At 41.7% G+C, this 18,628-nt stretch overlaps 1 protein-coding gene across 4 annotated transcripts in view; it reads right to left on the bottom strand.

Annotated features, from left to right (window-relative positions):
• LOC111866045 overlaps positions 1-18,628 on the bottom strand; it is a 59,699-nt gene that overhangs the window by 24,248 nt on the left and 16,823 nt on the right. Inside the window, exons 1-3 of one of the 4 annotated variants that reach the window (XM_033752112.1) lie at positions 15,913-15,938; positions 11,599-11,797; positions 8,690-9,570 (exon numbers count right to left, since the gene is read on the bottom strand). In XM_033752112.1, coding sequence (XP_033608003.1) covers positions 8,690-9,570; positions 11,599-11,738 — 1,021 coding nt within the window. In that variant the 5' untranslated portion in view covers positions 11,739-11,797; positions 15,913-15,938. Of the gene's footprint in view, positions 1-8,546; positions 9,571-11,598; positions 11,810-15,912; positions 15,939-18,628 lie in introns of those variants that run through there. The other 3 variants (XM_033752111.1, XM_033752110.1, XM_023854560.2) reach the window with 3 other exon arrangements.

Genomic DNA, 18,628 nt, shown 5'->3' with positions numbered 1-18,628 from the left:
TATCGTTCATGGCTAAATATTGCTAAAGAAGTTAGAGTGGCCATTTCTGATATTACACCACATTTTGATAAACTTTGTTCTCAAAAGCAGGCCCATCCATCACATTGAACTTTGACATTTAAATGTTTGGTTTTCTTTGCAGAAAAAATTAAATACTTGTTAGTTAAATATCGTTTCATTTCAATACATATTTTGGTTAACTGCAAGTGTTAAAACTAATTTTTATTATAGGCCTAGTATTGTGATACTTTAATTTTGGGTAAGAAAACTGCTAAAGAGTATGTAGAAAAACACAAAATAAACTGAATAAAACGTCAAACATACCATGACTTCTATTTTGATAAAAGAAACAGGCTGGGGGCCTGAGAGTACTTTCTTCTCTCAAGGGGGGCTCATAGGTAAAAAGTTTGAGAACCACTGGTGTAATCCATTCTAGACACCAACAGCAATCCAGCATTTACGTGTGGAGAAGCACTGTTAGTGACTGTTTGTATGCATGAGGTGTTCTAGAACATTTCAGCTGTGCTGTGCGAGATGTTCTCACTAAACCTATCATGACAGATGGGCAGGTAGAGAACGACCCACTGCATGGCCTCCGAGCACTCCAGATTTGAATCATCCGGATGTTTATCTATGTAGACTACAAAACCCTTGTGAATGAAGATCCTGTTGACAACGAAGACACTTCATCATCGCACCGCAACTACCCCTGCATCTTTAAACGGATGCTGCAGTCTATGAGGAGACGTGCCCTGGGGGCTTCGAATCTCATGGAGGACATTCTGATAACTTATTATAAATGTACTCCTTCAGCAATAAATAAAAAAAAAATTTTCATGACACATGTTGATATGCACTTCTTTTTTCTTCATGTTCTGGTACATTGCACTTGTGTCCAAAGTTCGTCCGCACCTAAGTTTTAACCTGTATATACATATATTTTGAAAACTAAATAAATTAACAGACGATCATATATCCGAAGAAGAACACTCTTTCAAATGTAGCACTAAATAAGCACAAAATTTCCGGGAATATGCTTGCGCGAACAGCATCTTCCAGCTATACATACAGATCTGCATAATACAAGGCGATACATTCGGAGGGGGCTTTAATTAAGAGTTATGTGTCACGAAGCAATTTGTCGCTGAAATGAAACTTGACGAATGAGTGGCGATAGTTGTTTCGAAGATGATGTTGAAATTGATTGCCTTCCTTCCGCCTGAAGACACAGGCTCAATGCTCACGAATTTTGCAGCGAGTGGGAAGGAGGTGTTGCAGCAATTTCGTCTGAAATGTTTTCTTTCAGGTAGTCAAGAGTGCGGAATTTGTTTTTAAATGCCCTAGTCTTCAGCATACCTCACAGGCAGAAGTCCAGCACAGTTATGTCTTGTCGCCAAAGAAACCATTGACTTTCTTTTAAGGTCCTGTTGGACGTGGTGAAACGTCGTCCCATCTTGCTGAAAATAGCGGTTAACCCTACGACGGCCAACTGATCACACATTCTTGAAAAATATCAAGGGAATTATGTGTCGTCGGCCGGGAAATGGGGAAGATGTGTGAGTACATAACGGAGCACACAACACCCATACTCTCTGTAGATGGAAGGAATTATCGTGAATTGATGAAGATTCGCAGCAGCACATGCGCATACATTCTTTGAGGTGACTTATACCGAAAAGTGAAGTGAAGACTCAAAAGAAAACCGCGTTATGTCCAAGATGTCGGGGATTTGGAGAGAAAAATGTCTGAAACCATTGGCAGCAGTCAACTCGTGTCGGCATATCAGTGGTTGGAGTTCTTGGAAAGTAGTTAGACAGTACGGGTGGATAATTATTTCCTTGCAGCTCTATGGCTCGGCGAACAGGACATGCCAGATCCATGAGACTGCTGACAATGACAATGCAAGTGAAACCAGCAGCCCGTTGCCGTACATCTTGCACCGTGTTATCGATGCATGCAGGCCGACATTCCATGAATTGAGTTTGCAGGTTTCCGTTACTCCCAAGTTTTTGGATCATCTTCTATATAACGGTCTTTCGTGGTGCTGCAATACATACAGGATTTCTGAAAGTCTCCTTAAATTGTATAAAGGATCCCGTCATCCAATGCAGAGTACGAGAAAATCACACCGCTCATTTGTATATACTGTGGCATGTCCGCTGAAAGCCGGAAGAGTTTAACCAGAAGAGACGTCCATTACTATGTTATGGCACGCTGAACCCCAAGTCAGCGTGGCAACAGTTATGTACACACCAGTAGAGGAACTGTGGGACGCTGCTTTCTCTGTGGCTCTGCGAAGAGGCTGTATCCGGATAATTTGAATACGGAGCACATGACCTCCCAAGGGATCTTCTTGGGGGGCGTTCTTCTCTAAGTTCACGTCACCGGAGCAGTCATACGGAGCTGCACGGCGTCAAGACACGCAACACCAACGATAGGCAACGCAGACATACGGGAGAAGCTTACGGACCCCTGTACAACAGCATCTTCCACAACCGGAAATTTAGAAAACAGGTTCCTCAGTACAGGTTCGCACTTCGTCTAAGAGTGTGACAATAAAAGTAGTCACTATCGTCCAACGGATCAGGACAGAGTTCAGGGAAGCTGTGTCAGAAAAAGACAAAATAATGGTTAATACAGAAATGGTATTCAAATGAATGCAACAAAATGGCTGCTAGAATTCATAGGCCGTTCAAAGTCATATCATTTAATGAAAATGGAATATGGAGGCAGCGCTATGAGCTCAGTAAACAGCTGCAAGGCTTAAATATTGATGTAGTTCTGCCCTTAGAAATATATCTCAACCCCCGTGAGAAGTTCTTCATTCCAAATTATACTCTATCGGACTGGCCGCTTCCCCGGGAAGAAAAGTCGGAAATATCGTTGCAGCTAGAAGAACCATTCCCCATAACCACGTAAATCTGCTATACGTAGAAAGGCACTCGAACGGTGGGAAACAAAATTAGGGCGCTGTGAGGTCACATCCCAAGCTCTGTGGCCTACTGAGAAATCGTTTAAGAAAAGGGATGGACCAAAAGCTCCAGAGCGCTGTTCGTAGACCTTTAGGCATAACGTCAATTCGAATGAGAATGCCAATGTGATTGCGGATTGCTTAGAAAACCAGTTCACATCTCATGACGTATATCATGAGTGACGTATGGAGACTAATGTCTATGCTCTGATCGCATCTGCAGATGACAACCCGTTGGAAAATGTAAGGCTGTGTGAAATGCAGAAATTAATAAAACACTGAAATTTATAAAATTTTGTGGACTCGATGGCATTCCGCATGAGAGACTTTGGCATCTGCCAAAAAACCTCTGGTACATCTGGCACGTTTATTTAATCACTGCCTTCGGTTGGTCCATTTGGAAGGCAGAAAAACTTATAACGTTACCGAAACTCGGTAAGGACCTAAAATGGCCTCAAAACTTACGTCCTTTTGTCTACACAGGCAAGCTGTTTCGCAAAGTTATTATGGACACAATCCAAAGGCACACTGAAGAGAGATGCTTGCTTAATGCAAGCCAATTTGGTTTCCGTGTCCGTCGCAGCAAGACACTTTAATGCATGACTTGCGGACCATGTAACCTTAAATTTCAACAAAAATATTTGTATGGGTGCTTTACTTTTATACATAGAAAAGCTTGCGCTACAATATGGCGTCTTGATTTGCTACATAAATTATCTGAAATAAATTTTCCATTGGTCTAATCAAACTATTAGCGCTTTTCTTTCTCAGAGCAAATTCAGACTCTCGTTCGAATGTGAAATATCTGATCAAAGGGACATATAAACAAGGGTGCCACGAGGTTCCGTCCCGTCCTCCACACTCTACACTACTGTCACATGTAGAGGAGTACGCGTGACGAAAATAACGGGTTCTAGCTCGGATGATTGGATTATCACTTTTGTTTCAAGTTCTCTCACACATAAATACAGCGCTATCGCTGATCTACACACTTTTCAGTTCACCGTTGCAGACGCACTAGGATTCTCTGTCTTCACTAGTCGTCTCTTAGCAACATATCTCAACACAGAAATTAGCACTTAAAATCACACGGAAGTCATCTTGCCATTCCTTGTTCAATCACCCTGGAACTTCGGAATTCAACTACAAACTCTATTAACTACTCCTCCAGCTTACGACTGCTCACTCCTTCAGTCTACGAGTGTACTCCTACCGATAACTGCTTACTTCTTACTCACTCACTCACTCATCGCCCGCTTTTCGGAATCTGATCGCTTATGAAGACGCAGCATGGGCACGCCTCACAGAAAACACATGACACGTGATGATATGCACTGTTGTGTGAAGCCAAAGCGCATGCCCCGTTGCACGGACATAAAGAAAACACAGTTTCCCCTATTTTGCGTGCGCTTATTTTGAACGTCGCCAGGACATGACGTCCTTCTACTGATGCGCGTTGGAATATGCTTATGGAGCTGTTGCCTGGCAACGAGTATTCACATTATGGTATATATAGAAATAATACGCCTCAAACAACTGATGTCTCTCTAGGTCTCTTCGCTGGTGATACTTGTATATGTGTTACAGACCGCAAAGTGGGTTACGCTCTCAGAAAGCTGCAGCGTGGTTTAGTGCTACTGAAACGTGATAAGTTTGCTTGAACATAAAAATCAATGAAGATTAGACTCGGGTAGTCTACTTTTCTGAGAGACTTAGGCCCTCTGAGGTTCATCTTATACTGAATGGACGGAATGTCTCCTTCGTCAATCATGCAAAATATCTCGGTGTAATCTTTGCTAAGAGGATTACATGGAGACTGCACATAGATTGAAGCCAAGGCCTTCATTATATTTATTAGAATCTACTCCTTATTCAAAAGTGAGCTTCTAAGCGCCAGCATTTAACTAACCCTCCATAATGCATTGATTAGAACAGTAATGACTTATGCGTGCCCCTTCCGGGAATTAGCGGCAGACACCGGCATGCGTCAAGATATGTGGCTAGGACATGACGCATAGAAAGGAGCACGGTTGAAACGAATCAGATTATGAAAACCGTCGCACACCGGTCTGAGTCATGATACTGAAGACAGCTTCATGGTGACGATTCAGCTTCACAACCGCTGCTTGATCCATGGGGAAATAGCCCTCGATACCCATTGTTCGGGAGTCTGGGTGGGCAAGTCTGGATGTTGTGAAGAAGAGAAAAACTTTCCCCTGCCTGGAAACGAAACCCGGTCGTCCAGCCCGTAGCCTGTGGCTATACCGATTGACCTATCCCGACTCCTGCTTCTAGAATAGAGGGATCTATAAAATAAATTATTGTGTGAGTAATGTCAACTTGTATTGATTAGTTTGCAGGTATGACCCAACATTTCACTGCGACTTCACATCTGTTAAACTTTATTTACAAATACATCTGATATGCAACACATAAGGACCATTTAGTCACTTTTCTTTCATGGTCTGCTCAAATGTAGTCCTACTCAGGCGCGTTGTTTTCGCAAGGCATTTAATACGAAAAACAAAAATATATTTACATGTATAGGTCCAACGGGACCCCTGGTCACCCATACTGACGATTTCGTAAGGGTACCGTTTCACTACTCCGTTACGTAACTGCTCTCTAAATTTAAATATTATCTTTCAGGAACTTTCTCTGTGCTTAGTTCGTATGTCATGACTGAGAAAGACGAGCAGTACATCTATTTATTATTTTTAACATGTAATTTTTCGTAGTTTATTTAACATCACAGTCCGTAGCTCAGATTGACATCGTCGATTGATGGAAGAATTTACGAATTAAAAATTGGAAGAAGCGACGATATAATTTAAAGTGCCTTCCGCTTATTTTACAAAACGGAATGAGGAAAAGAACGAAAATCTTCAGCAAAAGTTTCGGGACCACCAGGGAAATTTCGAATAAAAAGCAGGGTTGCTTCTCATTGAACACCGATATTTGGTATTTACTGCGTATGACACAAAACAGAGTAGCTCCACCTCTCCGAAAGTAATCAGAGAACTTTGGTGAAATAATGTATTTGTGTAAAAGGCATAGACAGAAATACTAATATATACATATACACACATACATATTGGCTCATTAGAGTGTCTGTTTATTTTGACTTGACACAGTTCCTAGGGAAGACTCATCTCACACACTCAAATGAAACCTCTGAGCGAGTATCTTCATTTTAGTGCATTTGTATTTCATTTAATTGTTTCGGAGGCTTTACATGAAGTTGAACAGTACGGTCTTGAATTTTCGAATAAGTTACGAAATATACGCTTAACCAAACACTTCTGGCGCATTCGTTCAATTTTGTACAATTATTTGAAAACAATCAGGGCTCACATAAGAAAACATGCTTGTAACGAAATGTATGTTTCAGTTCTCTGTCCGGGACATTTTTCGCAAGAATAAATATTCAACAAGTTACCCCCGAGATTGGGGCAAAGATGCATATAAGTATTTGAGTAAAATTTTTCATGATTTGATTTTGGTTTTGACAAAAATTTAAATATGCGACAATTTTTAATAGAGCTCTCTGACGTCAGATTTTCTGAAAAAATTGTTAAGCGGTCCACGAACTGTTACATGTCGACATGCGGATGGACGGACAGGCAGTAACGGTGAAAGCTAATAAGTGCATTATTGGAACGTCCCGTTAAAGCCTCAGAATATTATTACTGTGGCGCATCACACACGATACGGAGCTTATTATCTCCTAAAACTTATACTGCAAACATTATTTCATATGCTGAATATTTGAGAAAATTTCACAGAATTATTCAATTCTGTGTTTTATACACCATCGTCAGAGCCCTTTAGAATATAATTTAACAAAATATAAAGAAAAATAATTCGTGACTCTTTGTAGTGTGAAATCTATAATTCGAATAACGGATAATTGGGAAATGTTGAGGAAGAAAGAGTTTGTGTCTTATTTTCGGGCAAGAATAGCTCAGCACTTTTCACGGGGACAAGGTAAATCGAAGAAAATGAAATACATGAGATTACAGGTTCACCGAGTACTGTACTTACTGTATCAACTGGGAAGTTTCAATGAAATTCAATCCGTGTCGTGTATTATCTGGACTACGGACCATACGGTTTTGCGAACCATCTGTTGGGTAGGTCCTCGCCGTGACGCAACAAGCCATATTGAGGCCACCAAAAGGGAAAATAGTCGTTTTAAACACAAGAATGCAGCGCCACCTCGTTGTGAAACTCAACAGTTCCACCCTAGGCTCCTGAATCATATGGGAACCGTCTGCAGAATTACGCCAGAGAGAAAGGCGTTGTGGGACACTGGAACGTTATAACTGCAGATACTATTTAAAGTACAGCAGCGGTCGTGGTCCCCTGTAAGGATTTGGCCTTCTCAATTGAAATGTTTTCAAAATCGTAATCATTGCAGTTTCTTAGGGAATGCGGTTTATAACTACTGCAAATTGCCCAAGGGCACTGGTGTCCCTGTCTCTGAAAGCAGAAGAATTAATGTGTGTAGAAGCACGGCGGAAGAACTGTATGAAAACTCTGTCTGACTGCAAGTCTCCTGCAGCTGGTATAAACAGGTATGATTAAATCTTTTAGAATGACTCGGTGTACCTTCTGCTTTAACGAATGTATTTCGTCCACAAAACGTCTTTATGGGGTGTTACATCTTCTGGGATACAACACTGTGTATTTCGTAGGGAGCCAACCGACGTTTCGGAATAATATGTCGGCTCGATATTCAGTGTCGAAGAATAAGCCAAGTAAGAAAGCAACATGAAAGTGGAGGGGATACATTCCTCCGAAACTTTCATTGGCTTTTAACGGATTAAGCAGCGTTATATCCAAGAACACAGAAGTTTTCATAACTACTGCTATGTGAACATCAAATCATGTTTCTATGAGCTCTGTTTTGTTCCAAGAATAACACAATAAACAAAGCGGTACAAGAAAACACCGTATTTCTGTTACAAACATATCAAGGAAGGAGGTATACTGTTCTGTAAGCAGTAAGTCTGCGATGTACAAACTATTAAAAACTCTACCAGCTTACTTTATTGTCAGTGACCCCATACCCAGGAGAGGAGCAAAAGAACAATTACAACTGGGAGATGGGTTGCATTATAGACAAACACTGATAAAAATAGAGTTTAACTATCACAACGGAAAGCAATGTTGAAAGACAACGTAAGAAGACGTCGAGACCTTTACGAAAGGGAAGATGTAGAAAATTATGAAACGAGGAACTTTACAATTTGTACTCTGGAGTGGAGAACATGTGTGAAGTGAACAGCATGTGTAATGGGGGCTGTGTATACAAGAAACATACGCGTACACAAACTCCTGGTCTGAAATCCTCAAGGAGCGAGACCACTGGGAAATTTAATCTTCAATCATAATATGAAAATTTATGTTTGAAAAATAGGGGGTGAGGGTATGAATTAAACTCGTGTGGTTCAGGATGAGGCCCAACTGGGGCTTTTATAGACATGGTAATGAGCCAATCTCAGCCTCACTGATTAGACCTAATGAAATCAAAACTTTTAGTACAAATTCGGAACACGTGTTTCTTACTCACATAGTAGGCCGACTTGAAACGCAGGCTCCTATCCTGTTCCTGGAACTCATTTTTTCTCAACTTCTCATAATCACCGCTCAACTTGCGTAGTGTCCCGTAGACCATTGCGTTCCTAACACTATTCGTCACACTGGACAACTCGCCTTGCTGACTGGAGTACGAACTGGAGAAACCGCTGCTACTCGTGGAGGATGAAGACGATCCCCGGACAACGGCCCTGCTGGCCCTAGTTGACTCTTCTAGTCTCTGCAGCAGCAACAGACGGGCTGTCTCTCTGTCTTCTGAAGGTCTGGTCCTCAAAGCCCCGCCACTGCTACCGCTGCTGTTACTAAGGGCTCGAGACATCTTCGTCAGTGACTCCCTGTGACTTAGACTCACTGATAGCTTCCTGAGGATTTCTTCAGAAGAAGGACTTCTCTGTAGCGATTCAAGTTTGAGAGTCTTTTTGCAGTTATCTTTGGGCGTTCCATTTTCTTTGAATTCTGTGACTTGACTAATGGTATTTGATAGTCCCCTGACGAGTTCTTCTGAGGATACGATCCTTGGATCTGTGTTTTCCGTCGACTTTCCAGAATTCTGGTCTGAAGAAGTATATGTGAAACTAGTGTAAAGCAGTAAGGCATCGTCCACGATGGAGTCTGGGGGCCCTTCCTGATGTCGTGGCCAGACAGGTCGCGGAATGCAGTAATCTACCTTACCTTCCGGAATAGGAGTCAGCATGACTCCAATGGGACGCTGGTTATATCTTTTAGGACTAGGATTATTGCCTTTGACTGCCACCAAGATGCTCTTCACATATCCCAAATTCTGCTCCAGAATAGTGATGGCGTCGTCGCGCAAGATCGCAGGCTCAGTCGGCTCTTCAGTTCCGCTTTCTGAGGACGAGTTGTACCGGTGGCTGCCATAGCCGGAGCTCGCTGATTTCTCTGGGAGCTCTGGAGAATCCTGCTGTTGCTGCTCCTGATGGTTCTTCCTGTCGTCACAGCCAGATCTGTCGTCGTCCTCGTAGAAAAGAGGATTCACTCTGCCAACAAAGAAGGCATTTTAAGAGTCGGGACAACTCAGTCTGTAGAGTGACTGGATGGCTTGTTTTGGTACCGGCACAGGTAGGAATGTTTTTCTTTGCCACCGTTGTGCAGTCTCCTATCCAATGGATTGAAGGAGCTCTTTCTTGGGGGGGGGTGAAAAGGTCATACATTAAATCCTATCACCATGAATATAAGCACGGGAGTTATCTACTGAGATGTCCACAAACTTTCTGGTGGCATAAAGGAACAGCTGAACATGCCTCTTTGTGAATTGGGCGCAGGAACATGTGTGTTGTTTCTTTGTCTAAGCATCATGGCACGAAGACGAACATAGGCGTGGCTGTAAAATGCAATGTAGACACCAACTAAAAGTTTTTCACGCAGTGGCCCTTTCGTGCTAAAGGAAACGTGACCTTGGATGGTCAAATCAGTGTATGGCCATTCTGAAGAGAGACGTCCGAAGTTTAAACATCGTACAGACATATCACTCACAACTGGTTACCCTGCAGCTGCTAAGGCCTCTGAGAGATTGCGACAACACGCATGTAAATTATTAGGTACTATTTTCCGTATTATTAGCAAAATGTCGTGGCCATCCGTCCGACTGTATGTTTCATATTCGGAACTATTTGACGGATTTATATGAAATCTGATACTGGAATTCAACACTAAATCTGCGAGCAGAATTTATATTTGGTCAATAGAGGTCAAACATAACCCATAATTTGTATGAAGCTTAAATCGAACTTAATATTCACAAAATTGGCTGACCGTGCAAAAGAACTGGCGCATTATCATGTACTGATCTATTTACTTTAATCATATCTTGATATGCAATGGGAAATAATTTCTTATTTTATGCAGTGTGATCAGGTATACAACAGCATATGTTTGCCCTCAAGAAACCAGTCTGAGGGTTAGCGAAATATGCAAAGTAAGTATAAACGCATCTGCAATGTATGTATGTATGTGATATCCAATTAAGCAAAACCGCAGAGAAACACACGGCCTCTCTTACATGTACAACTCACATCAAGTCAGAGCTGGACCTGCCCCGGGCAATCAAACGGAATGAGTCCATTCCATTATATAAGCGACGCGAGCACAATATGAAAGTAATGCAACTTTCTCAGAACGTGGCGAGTTACATACTCAGACTTTATTTATGTATGGTTTATTTAGAGACGGAGGCAACAGTTCACCATACTAAGCATACTAAGTACAACACGGAATGATTACATGAATGCTTATGTGAATAGTGAGTTGCGAAGAGTGTAGAAGGAATTGGACGTGACCTAATTGGAATTCCTATCCAGGCTTATGACTGTATGAACTAATGAAAGTGACGAAAACCCTCCGAGAGGATAGCTGGCCTCAAGGCAAGATTTGAACTCGGGACCTCCAGAATTTGAAATTCGACTGCTGTGCACCGAACGTAAGGAAAGACTTTACTCTACTGTCCATTTTTAGAATTTGAAATATACAACGCGTATCAAAAACTGACACACAAAAAATTTCCAAACAAATTTGTTTTCTCCACATGCTATCAAATTATGCCTTTGGTGTCGTCCATACGCACAATACTCTGAGCACTTTAGAGCCTATCAGAGTATTTTCTTACGTCAAAATTCTCGGCCGAGTGAGAATACAAGTAATCCCTATTTCGTACTGGGGTAGGTCCAGGTTTCAAATTTATACCTAGAGACCGGGTATCATGACTAAGATTTTCATGATCTTCCTCAGTCCCTTTAGGTAAAATCTGATAAAGTACTTCAAATTATGCAATTACTGATCCTTTCTTCGTCCTTTCCAATTTATTCTTCAGTAATCAACATATGATTCTACGCCATTATTAAATAAAACGAAAATAAAAATGCAAATAATACATAGTCTCTCTAGGGCTAACCCAAACATTAATATCGACCCTAACAATATGGACCAGGTTTCGTTGATCGCATCACAAGTTAAGTAATGAGGCTTCGTCAGCTGCAGATTGTCCTTGGAACTGGCGGGGTGCCACTGACCTGCTGACGGCGTAGATCTCGAGTGGTCGGTCCACCTTGTGCGCGCAGATTGTGGCCAGGGGATCGTCGGTTACAATGTCGGTAGATATAACAGAAGCAGTCTGAGGAGAAGGGGCTCCTGCCAACAGCCACTTAAGCATTATTCCCCCGTTCCGGGTCCCGGCTTCACCGCCCGGCTTTACCTCGTCCTGTTCGGCTCCTGTAACAAGTTCTATATTCATATTAATTTTGTATCAAATAGATTCAGAGAAAAGAATATAAACCTTTGAAATGACAACTTAAAACCCCTTAGCTCTTATAAAATTTTAGACGAACAAGTTAGGAAATTTACTCATAACGTGTCAATTCTGGGGCGTTCACTTCGTTACTGCCTCAGGACTTTCAAATGTTTACTTTCGATGCAGACACGATGGACAAGAAACTTCAGTATCTTATAACGTTTGATCAAACTTAGTTCTACAGTCCAATTCTCGAGTCACGAGATAACACACCATAGGAATCAATTCCTCTAGATATCACGAAACTTACTTACTTACTCATGGAGCCGAGCCAATCTTGAGGAGCCGCCAATTCTGCAGCTACTCCTGAATTTCCCAGCATTTTATGGAACCTGAAGGTTCATCACCGTGTTCACAAGAGCCCTCCACTGGTCCCTATCCAATCCATACCATCCCATCCTATCCCTCTAAGATCCATTCTAATATTGTCCACCCACCTACGCCTTGGTTTTCCATGTGTTCTCTTTCCTTCTGGCTTTCCCACCAATATCCTATACGCATTCCTCGTCTCCCTCCTTCGTGCTACATGACCTGCCCACCTCATCCTCCTTGACTTGATCATTATAATTATACTTGAAGAAGAGAACAAGTGATGAAGCTCCTCATTATGTCGTTTTGTCCAGCCTCCTGTCACTTCATCTCTCTTTGGTCCAAATATTCTCCTTAACTCCCTGTTCTCAAACACCCTCAGTCTATGTTCCTCCCTTAATGTCAGAGACCAAGTTTCACACCCATACAGAACAACAGGCAAAATTATAGTTTAGTATATTCTAAATTTTATATTTTTGGACAACAGACGAGAAAACAAAAGGTTCTGGACTGAATGGTAGCAAGCATTACCCGAGTTCAGTCTCCTCTTAATTGCCTCCTGAATCAGCTTTCGATCTGTTATCGTTGTTCCCAAATATCTGAACTGTGCCACATTTTCAAAACATCTGTTTCTTATCTATATGTCATGATTTTGTCCTGCATTTTGGTGAGGAGACAGTAGACAGTAACATATACTTACTTTTCTCTGTGTTTACGTCTAGACAAACCTCTTTACTTGCGTCAATTAAAGTTTGTGTGTTTTTCTTTATGATATCTGCATTATCACCCAGTAGATTCACATCATCGGCACAGGCCAAAAGCTGATGTGTCCCGTTCAGTTTCAGTCCCACCTGGTTTCCCTGGACCTTCCTAATTGCATATTCTAAGGCAAAGTTGAAAAGGAGTGGCGATAAAGCATCTCCTTGTTTTAAACCATTCTGAATAGGAAATTTATCAGACAAATGTTTACCCACAGGGACTTTACTTTACGTTTCGTTTAAACACATTTTAATCAACCTAACTAGTTTCATGGGTATCCCAAACTCTATCAGAATATTGTACAATACTTCCCTCCTAACTGAAACGCAGGCTTTCTTGAAGTCTGTGAATAGCTGATGTACTGTCTCATCGTACTCCAATTTTTTCTCCAATATCTGACGAATGCAAAAGATCTGATCTGTAGTTGATCTGTTACGTCGAAACCCAACTGATGATCCCCAATAATTTCATCTATATATGGACTTAATCTTGAAAGAAGAATATTGGAGAAAATTTTATATGAAGTTGATAGCAGTGATATCCCCCGATAATTACTACAGTCAGTTTTATTTCCCCTTCTTGTGATATCACGAAAACCTAAGTATACTGAAAAACTTACTTACTTTCTCATGGAGCTCAGCCCTTCTGGAGGAGCCCCCAATTCTGCAGCTACCCAAGAATTTCCCAGCATTTTATGGAACCCGAAGATTCATTACCGTGTTCACAAGAGCCCTCCAATGGTCCCTATCCTGAGCCAGATCTATCCAATCCATACCATCCCATCCTATCTCTCTAAGATCCATTCTAATATTGATCACCCTCCTACGCCTTGGTCTTCCCTGTGGTCTTTTCCTTCTTGCCTTCCCACCAATATCCTATACGTATTCCTCGTCTCCCCCATTCGTGCTGCATGACCTGCCCACCTGATCCTCCTTGACTTGATCATTCTAATTATACCTGGAGGCGAGTACAAGTTATGAAGCTCCTCATTATGCAACTTCCTGACACTTCATCTCTCTTCGATCCAAATGTTCTCCTCAACACCCTGTTCTCAATTAAAATTTTTCTCTCCCTTTTCGCTCTGTTAGATAATTGGGGAGTTATCAACTAGACGCTCGCAGAAACACACAGAGGTCTCCTTGTAAAGAATTTGCTATGGTTGTCTGATTATATAACAAATTGGCATCATCCTCAAATTTTAATGAGTGTTACAAACAGCACATATCGTGAAAACTCCTCATCGGTTCTCGACTTCTTAGTCGTTGACTGATATATTGTGAAGCTAAGAGGCAAATTGCGTGACACACATGAAGGATCTGTTCACTTCTTACACTGTTGCATAACGAACATGAAGACACGCAGCGGATCACTTCACTCCTTATACTGTTGCGTGATGCACATGAAGGGACGCAGCAGATCATTTCACTCCTTACACTGTTGCATAACGAACATGAAGACACGCAGCGGATCACTTCACTCCTTATACTGTTGCGTGATGCACATGAAGGGACGCAGCAGATCATTTCACTCCTTACACTGTTGCATAACGAACATGAAGACACGCAGCGGATCACTTCACTCCTTATACTGTTGCGTGATGCACATGAAGGGACGCAGCAGATCATTTCACTCCTTACACTGTTTTATGACGAACATGAAGATACGCAGCGAATCACTTTACTCCGTACATTGTTGAGTGAGGCACCAAAAGACACGCAGCGGATCACTATGCAGTTGCACGTGGCACATCAAGAAACACAGTGGATCACTTCTCTTGTTAAACTGTTGTATAACGCACGTGAAGACATGTGGCGTATCGCTTCACTTGTTACACTGTTGAAAATACGGGTGAAGGCAAGCAGGCCATCACTTCACATCTTACACTGCTGCACAACGCACCTGAAGGTACGCATCTGGTATTTCACTAGTCGCACAGTAGCACAAAGCACGCCAAGGCACGCGGTGGATTCTTCGCTTGTCATCAGTATAACGCACGTGATGGAAAGCGACAGATGCTTCACTTTTACACAGTATCATAACGCAGGTTTCCTATTCAAAATTGTCTAAAACAAGAAATGCTTCAGCGCCATTGTTTATCAACTTTGCTATAGAAAATGCCATTAGGAAGGTCCAGAATAACCTTGTGAGACTGAAATTAAATGGGACGCATTGGCTGTTGACGATCTAAATCTGATGGTAGATACCATATATAGAAAAGGATAAACAAGGGAAATTATCGGTGACAAGACAGCTATTGAAAATAGATGGCAGGAACGATTTCAACAATCTCTACCACCAAAGGTGGACAACATTCATCATACTTCAGAAGACGCCCTACAAACTGATGAAGGAATAGAGGTCCAATCCCCTACACCAAATGATATAGAGCGGGCAATCAAAATGCAAGCGTCCAATGAGGCTCCTGGCAAAGATTAAATCCCAGGAAATCTCTTGGAATTAGGTGGAGAACTTTTAACACAAATATTGCACAAACTCATATGTAAGAAATGGAACGAAGAGCAAATGCCTTCTGACTTAAGGAGCAATACAATCTGCCTTATCTATATAACAATGAGAGGTAATTATATAGAAATCTCCCTTTAAACTGACACATATAAAGTATTAACTTACAAGGAAAATGCTTGAACCCAATGCCAAACATGTAGTCGAGGAATATCAGGCGGGATTCTGGAAAGAATTATGGACCATATACTCGTATTTACTATTAAACAGATATCCGAAAGACTTTCGGAATATAGTGTGATCTTTTTTCTGACACAAATAGATTTCCGACAGGCCTATGATCATATTTACAGAGAAATAGTGTGAGAGGCTGTGATAGGACTGTGAGACGTTGAGGGTCCCACATTATCTAGCCAATTGGCTCAAAGATGGCGGTAAGGTTGTCAGCCTTACGCGCCGGCCGCGCTTTACTCCCCAGGAAAATTATTTGATTGATTTCTGGTACCGTTTCTGTTAGAGGCTGAGTCGACCCCAGGGCCATAGTGCGGCTGGAAGGATTAGATCAGTTGAAAAATATCCAATAACCTCATCGGGACTTGAATCCGCCACCTCCCGGCTTGTAGCATAGTGCCCCAACCAACTACGCTGCCGCGTGCCCCCTACAGAGAAATACAAATTAAAATCATTACACTGGTAAGCCTTGCAGTGACAAGCACAGAAAGCCAGGTGAGGTTGCAGACGAAGTTAACAGATTCACTAACCACAAACAAGGTTTAAAACACTCAGATGGACGTTTTTCCTGCTATGTAGGTTAGTTTTGGAATTCGTTTTAAGGCGACCAAGCGTTGTTCTAAATGGGATGACAGAGATTGTGGCTTAAGCACATGACATTGCTAATGCTCCGCGGTCCTTGTCAGATGAGACTTAAACACATAATGAACAGACTACAGGATAAAAAGGGCTTAGAAATCAACGTAAATATAACAGAATTATTGATTCAGAAGTAAAGAGCAGATGAGCATAATGGCCGAAACATTACAGGCTACTGAGGACTTCGTATATTTGGGGTCAAACCCAAGTACAAATTTAGGTGAGCGTCGCTTAGTAACAGGATGAGTGGGGTTATGTGACGTCACTCGTACTTCCTGTTGCGCTATCTAAGCGTTCACCGAGCTGTCGCCTAGCAACGCGCCGAAACAATCCGCAACTCTCCCGTTGCGCGCGTGCCCCGAGGCCTCTGTAACTCAACAGTTTCTGCATAGAGGCAGTACGCCACAATATATATGTGTGTGTGTGTGTGTGTGTGTGTGTGAGGGGCAGTCAAATGAAAAATAAATAGTAAACCTTATGACAAAATCTGCTGCTACAGAACAGGTTGTTATTTTCTTCCTTGAACTTTCTGTGTTCCTTAATAATCCATTTCGGTCCTGGGTCTCCGAAATTGACCCACAGGGCTTCTTCGATCCCACTATCGCTAAAGATCTGTTATGCCATGCTGACATGGGATTAGAACCCAAGACTTCGTAACACAATCGGCAGAACATCGATTTTAATTTTTATATTATAATTCTATTATTATTTTAAGCAACTCTGTAATTTTACATCATAAAATAGGATCCACAACAAATTTAATATATTTAGTTTATTTTTAACATAAACCTCGATAACTTACGTTCAGCAAAACTTCTCCTCAGCTGACCTAATAAGGGCAAGGCATGTCGAGGTGAAAACAATAGATAATAAACTTTAATTTGATTGTGACTATTTTGCCAAGTGTGTGTGTCGATTTTTAACTTAAAAGTTCATCGTACGTGCCAAAGAATCCTGCCATTCGCAGTGGATTGTGTGCTGTCTGGCAATACCAAATCCTGTGCATGGACGACGGACTCATTGTGATGTAACAGTCTTGGCAGGAATGGCAATTGGTAAACGCGTTTCTGTGAAATTTCACTATTGTGTGCATGTCGCAATGTGACCTCTAGCCCACCTGTGTGCATGAGGCGTATCATCACATCGTCTGGTTTTGCAAGCGACCCACACTTTTCCTTCCATCCTCCATGAAGCATATCCTGAGCAAGGAGGACAAGGGCACAGAGCTCCAGCGGCTGATCAGTTCGTTCCTTATGAATTTATGTTTATATTTTAAGCTCTCTGTACCTCGTAATAAGAACTCAACAGTTTGCATGCGTGGAGAAGACAAGAATATTTGTACTTTTATGACTTAAAGTTTAGAATATAGTATTACCCTAAACCGGGATAGTGCAGTCGGTATAGCTACTGGCTACGTGCTGGACGACTGAGGGGGGTCGGATTTCGAACCCTAGTAGAGTGAAAATTTTTCTCTTCTACACGTCGTCCAGACCAGTTCTTGGGCCCACCCAGCCTCCTATCCAATGCGTACAGTGGGCGCCTGGCCGGTGGAAAAGTGGCCGGGGTTTGAAACTGACAACTCTTCTCAAACTAGTACCGAGGTTAAGAAACCGTGGATCTATATGTCCACTCCCCCATGCGCCTTCATGGCGCAGTTCTTAATTAGTGAAGCACAGGGACAAGCTTACCTATGTAGTATTACAATATTCCTAAGCACCCTGCATTATTTTCTGACTCTTTGACTCACGGTTTAGAACAAGATTTCTCGACTATATTTCTGGCCACTCGGTGGCTAATGTTGGAAGGTTTTGAAGATAAGCATTTCTGGCCGGCAACATGTTCCTTTTGGACTCGTTGTTTAACATAAACAACTGAGACTTCCTATCTGTAAAATTGTGTGAAGCAGGATTTTTTAAAGAAAAGTAGGCTTACTTTCTGAACTAAACCTTTTTCCGGGTGTACTTATTTCCTTTAGAAATTAAAAGCACGACAAGCAAAATTTAAGGTACTCAATTTCAGGCATCCTGAACGAACCTGTTTTCTTCTTAACTTTTAAAAGTTATTTTAAAATATTGTTGCATTAAATAATTTTAAACCTTTACTTTTTCTCTCCTGTTAACCCCTTACGAGATACAGAGTAAGCCTATGTTTGTGATTTTCTAGACGTGGAATATAAATCAATGTATACGCTTCGCCACGCATTTCCAGCATGATCAGTTCAAGGATGGGTGGGGCGTGTAGCAAGAATGGGATATATCAGAAACACATGCACAAGTCGGAAATATGAAATGGCCGTCTGTAAGACTCGGGCATAAACTGAAAGAAGACACTGAAATGTACCATACAGAGAG

The sequence above is a fragment of the Cryptotermes secundus genome, unplaced genomic scaffold, assembly GCF_002891405.2.
Source record: "Cryptotermes secundus unplaced genomic scaffold, Csec_1.0 scaffold318, whole genome shotgun sequence".
NCBI lineage: Eukaryota > Metazoa > Arthropoda > Insecta > Blattodea > Kalotermitidae > Cryptotermes > Cryptotermes secundus.
This window is presented reverse-complemented; position numbering and strand designations above follow the sequence as displayed.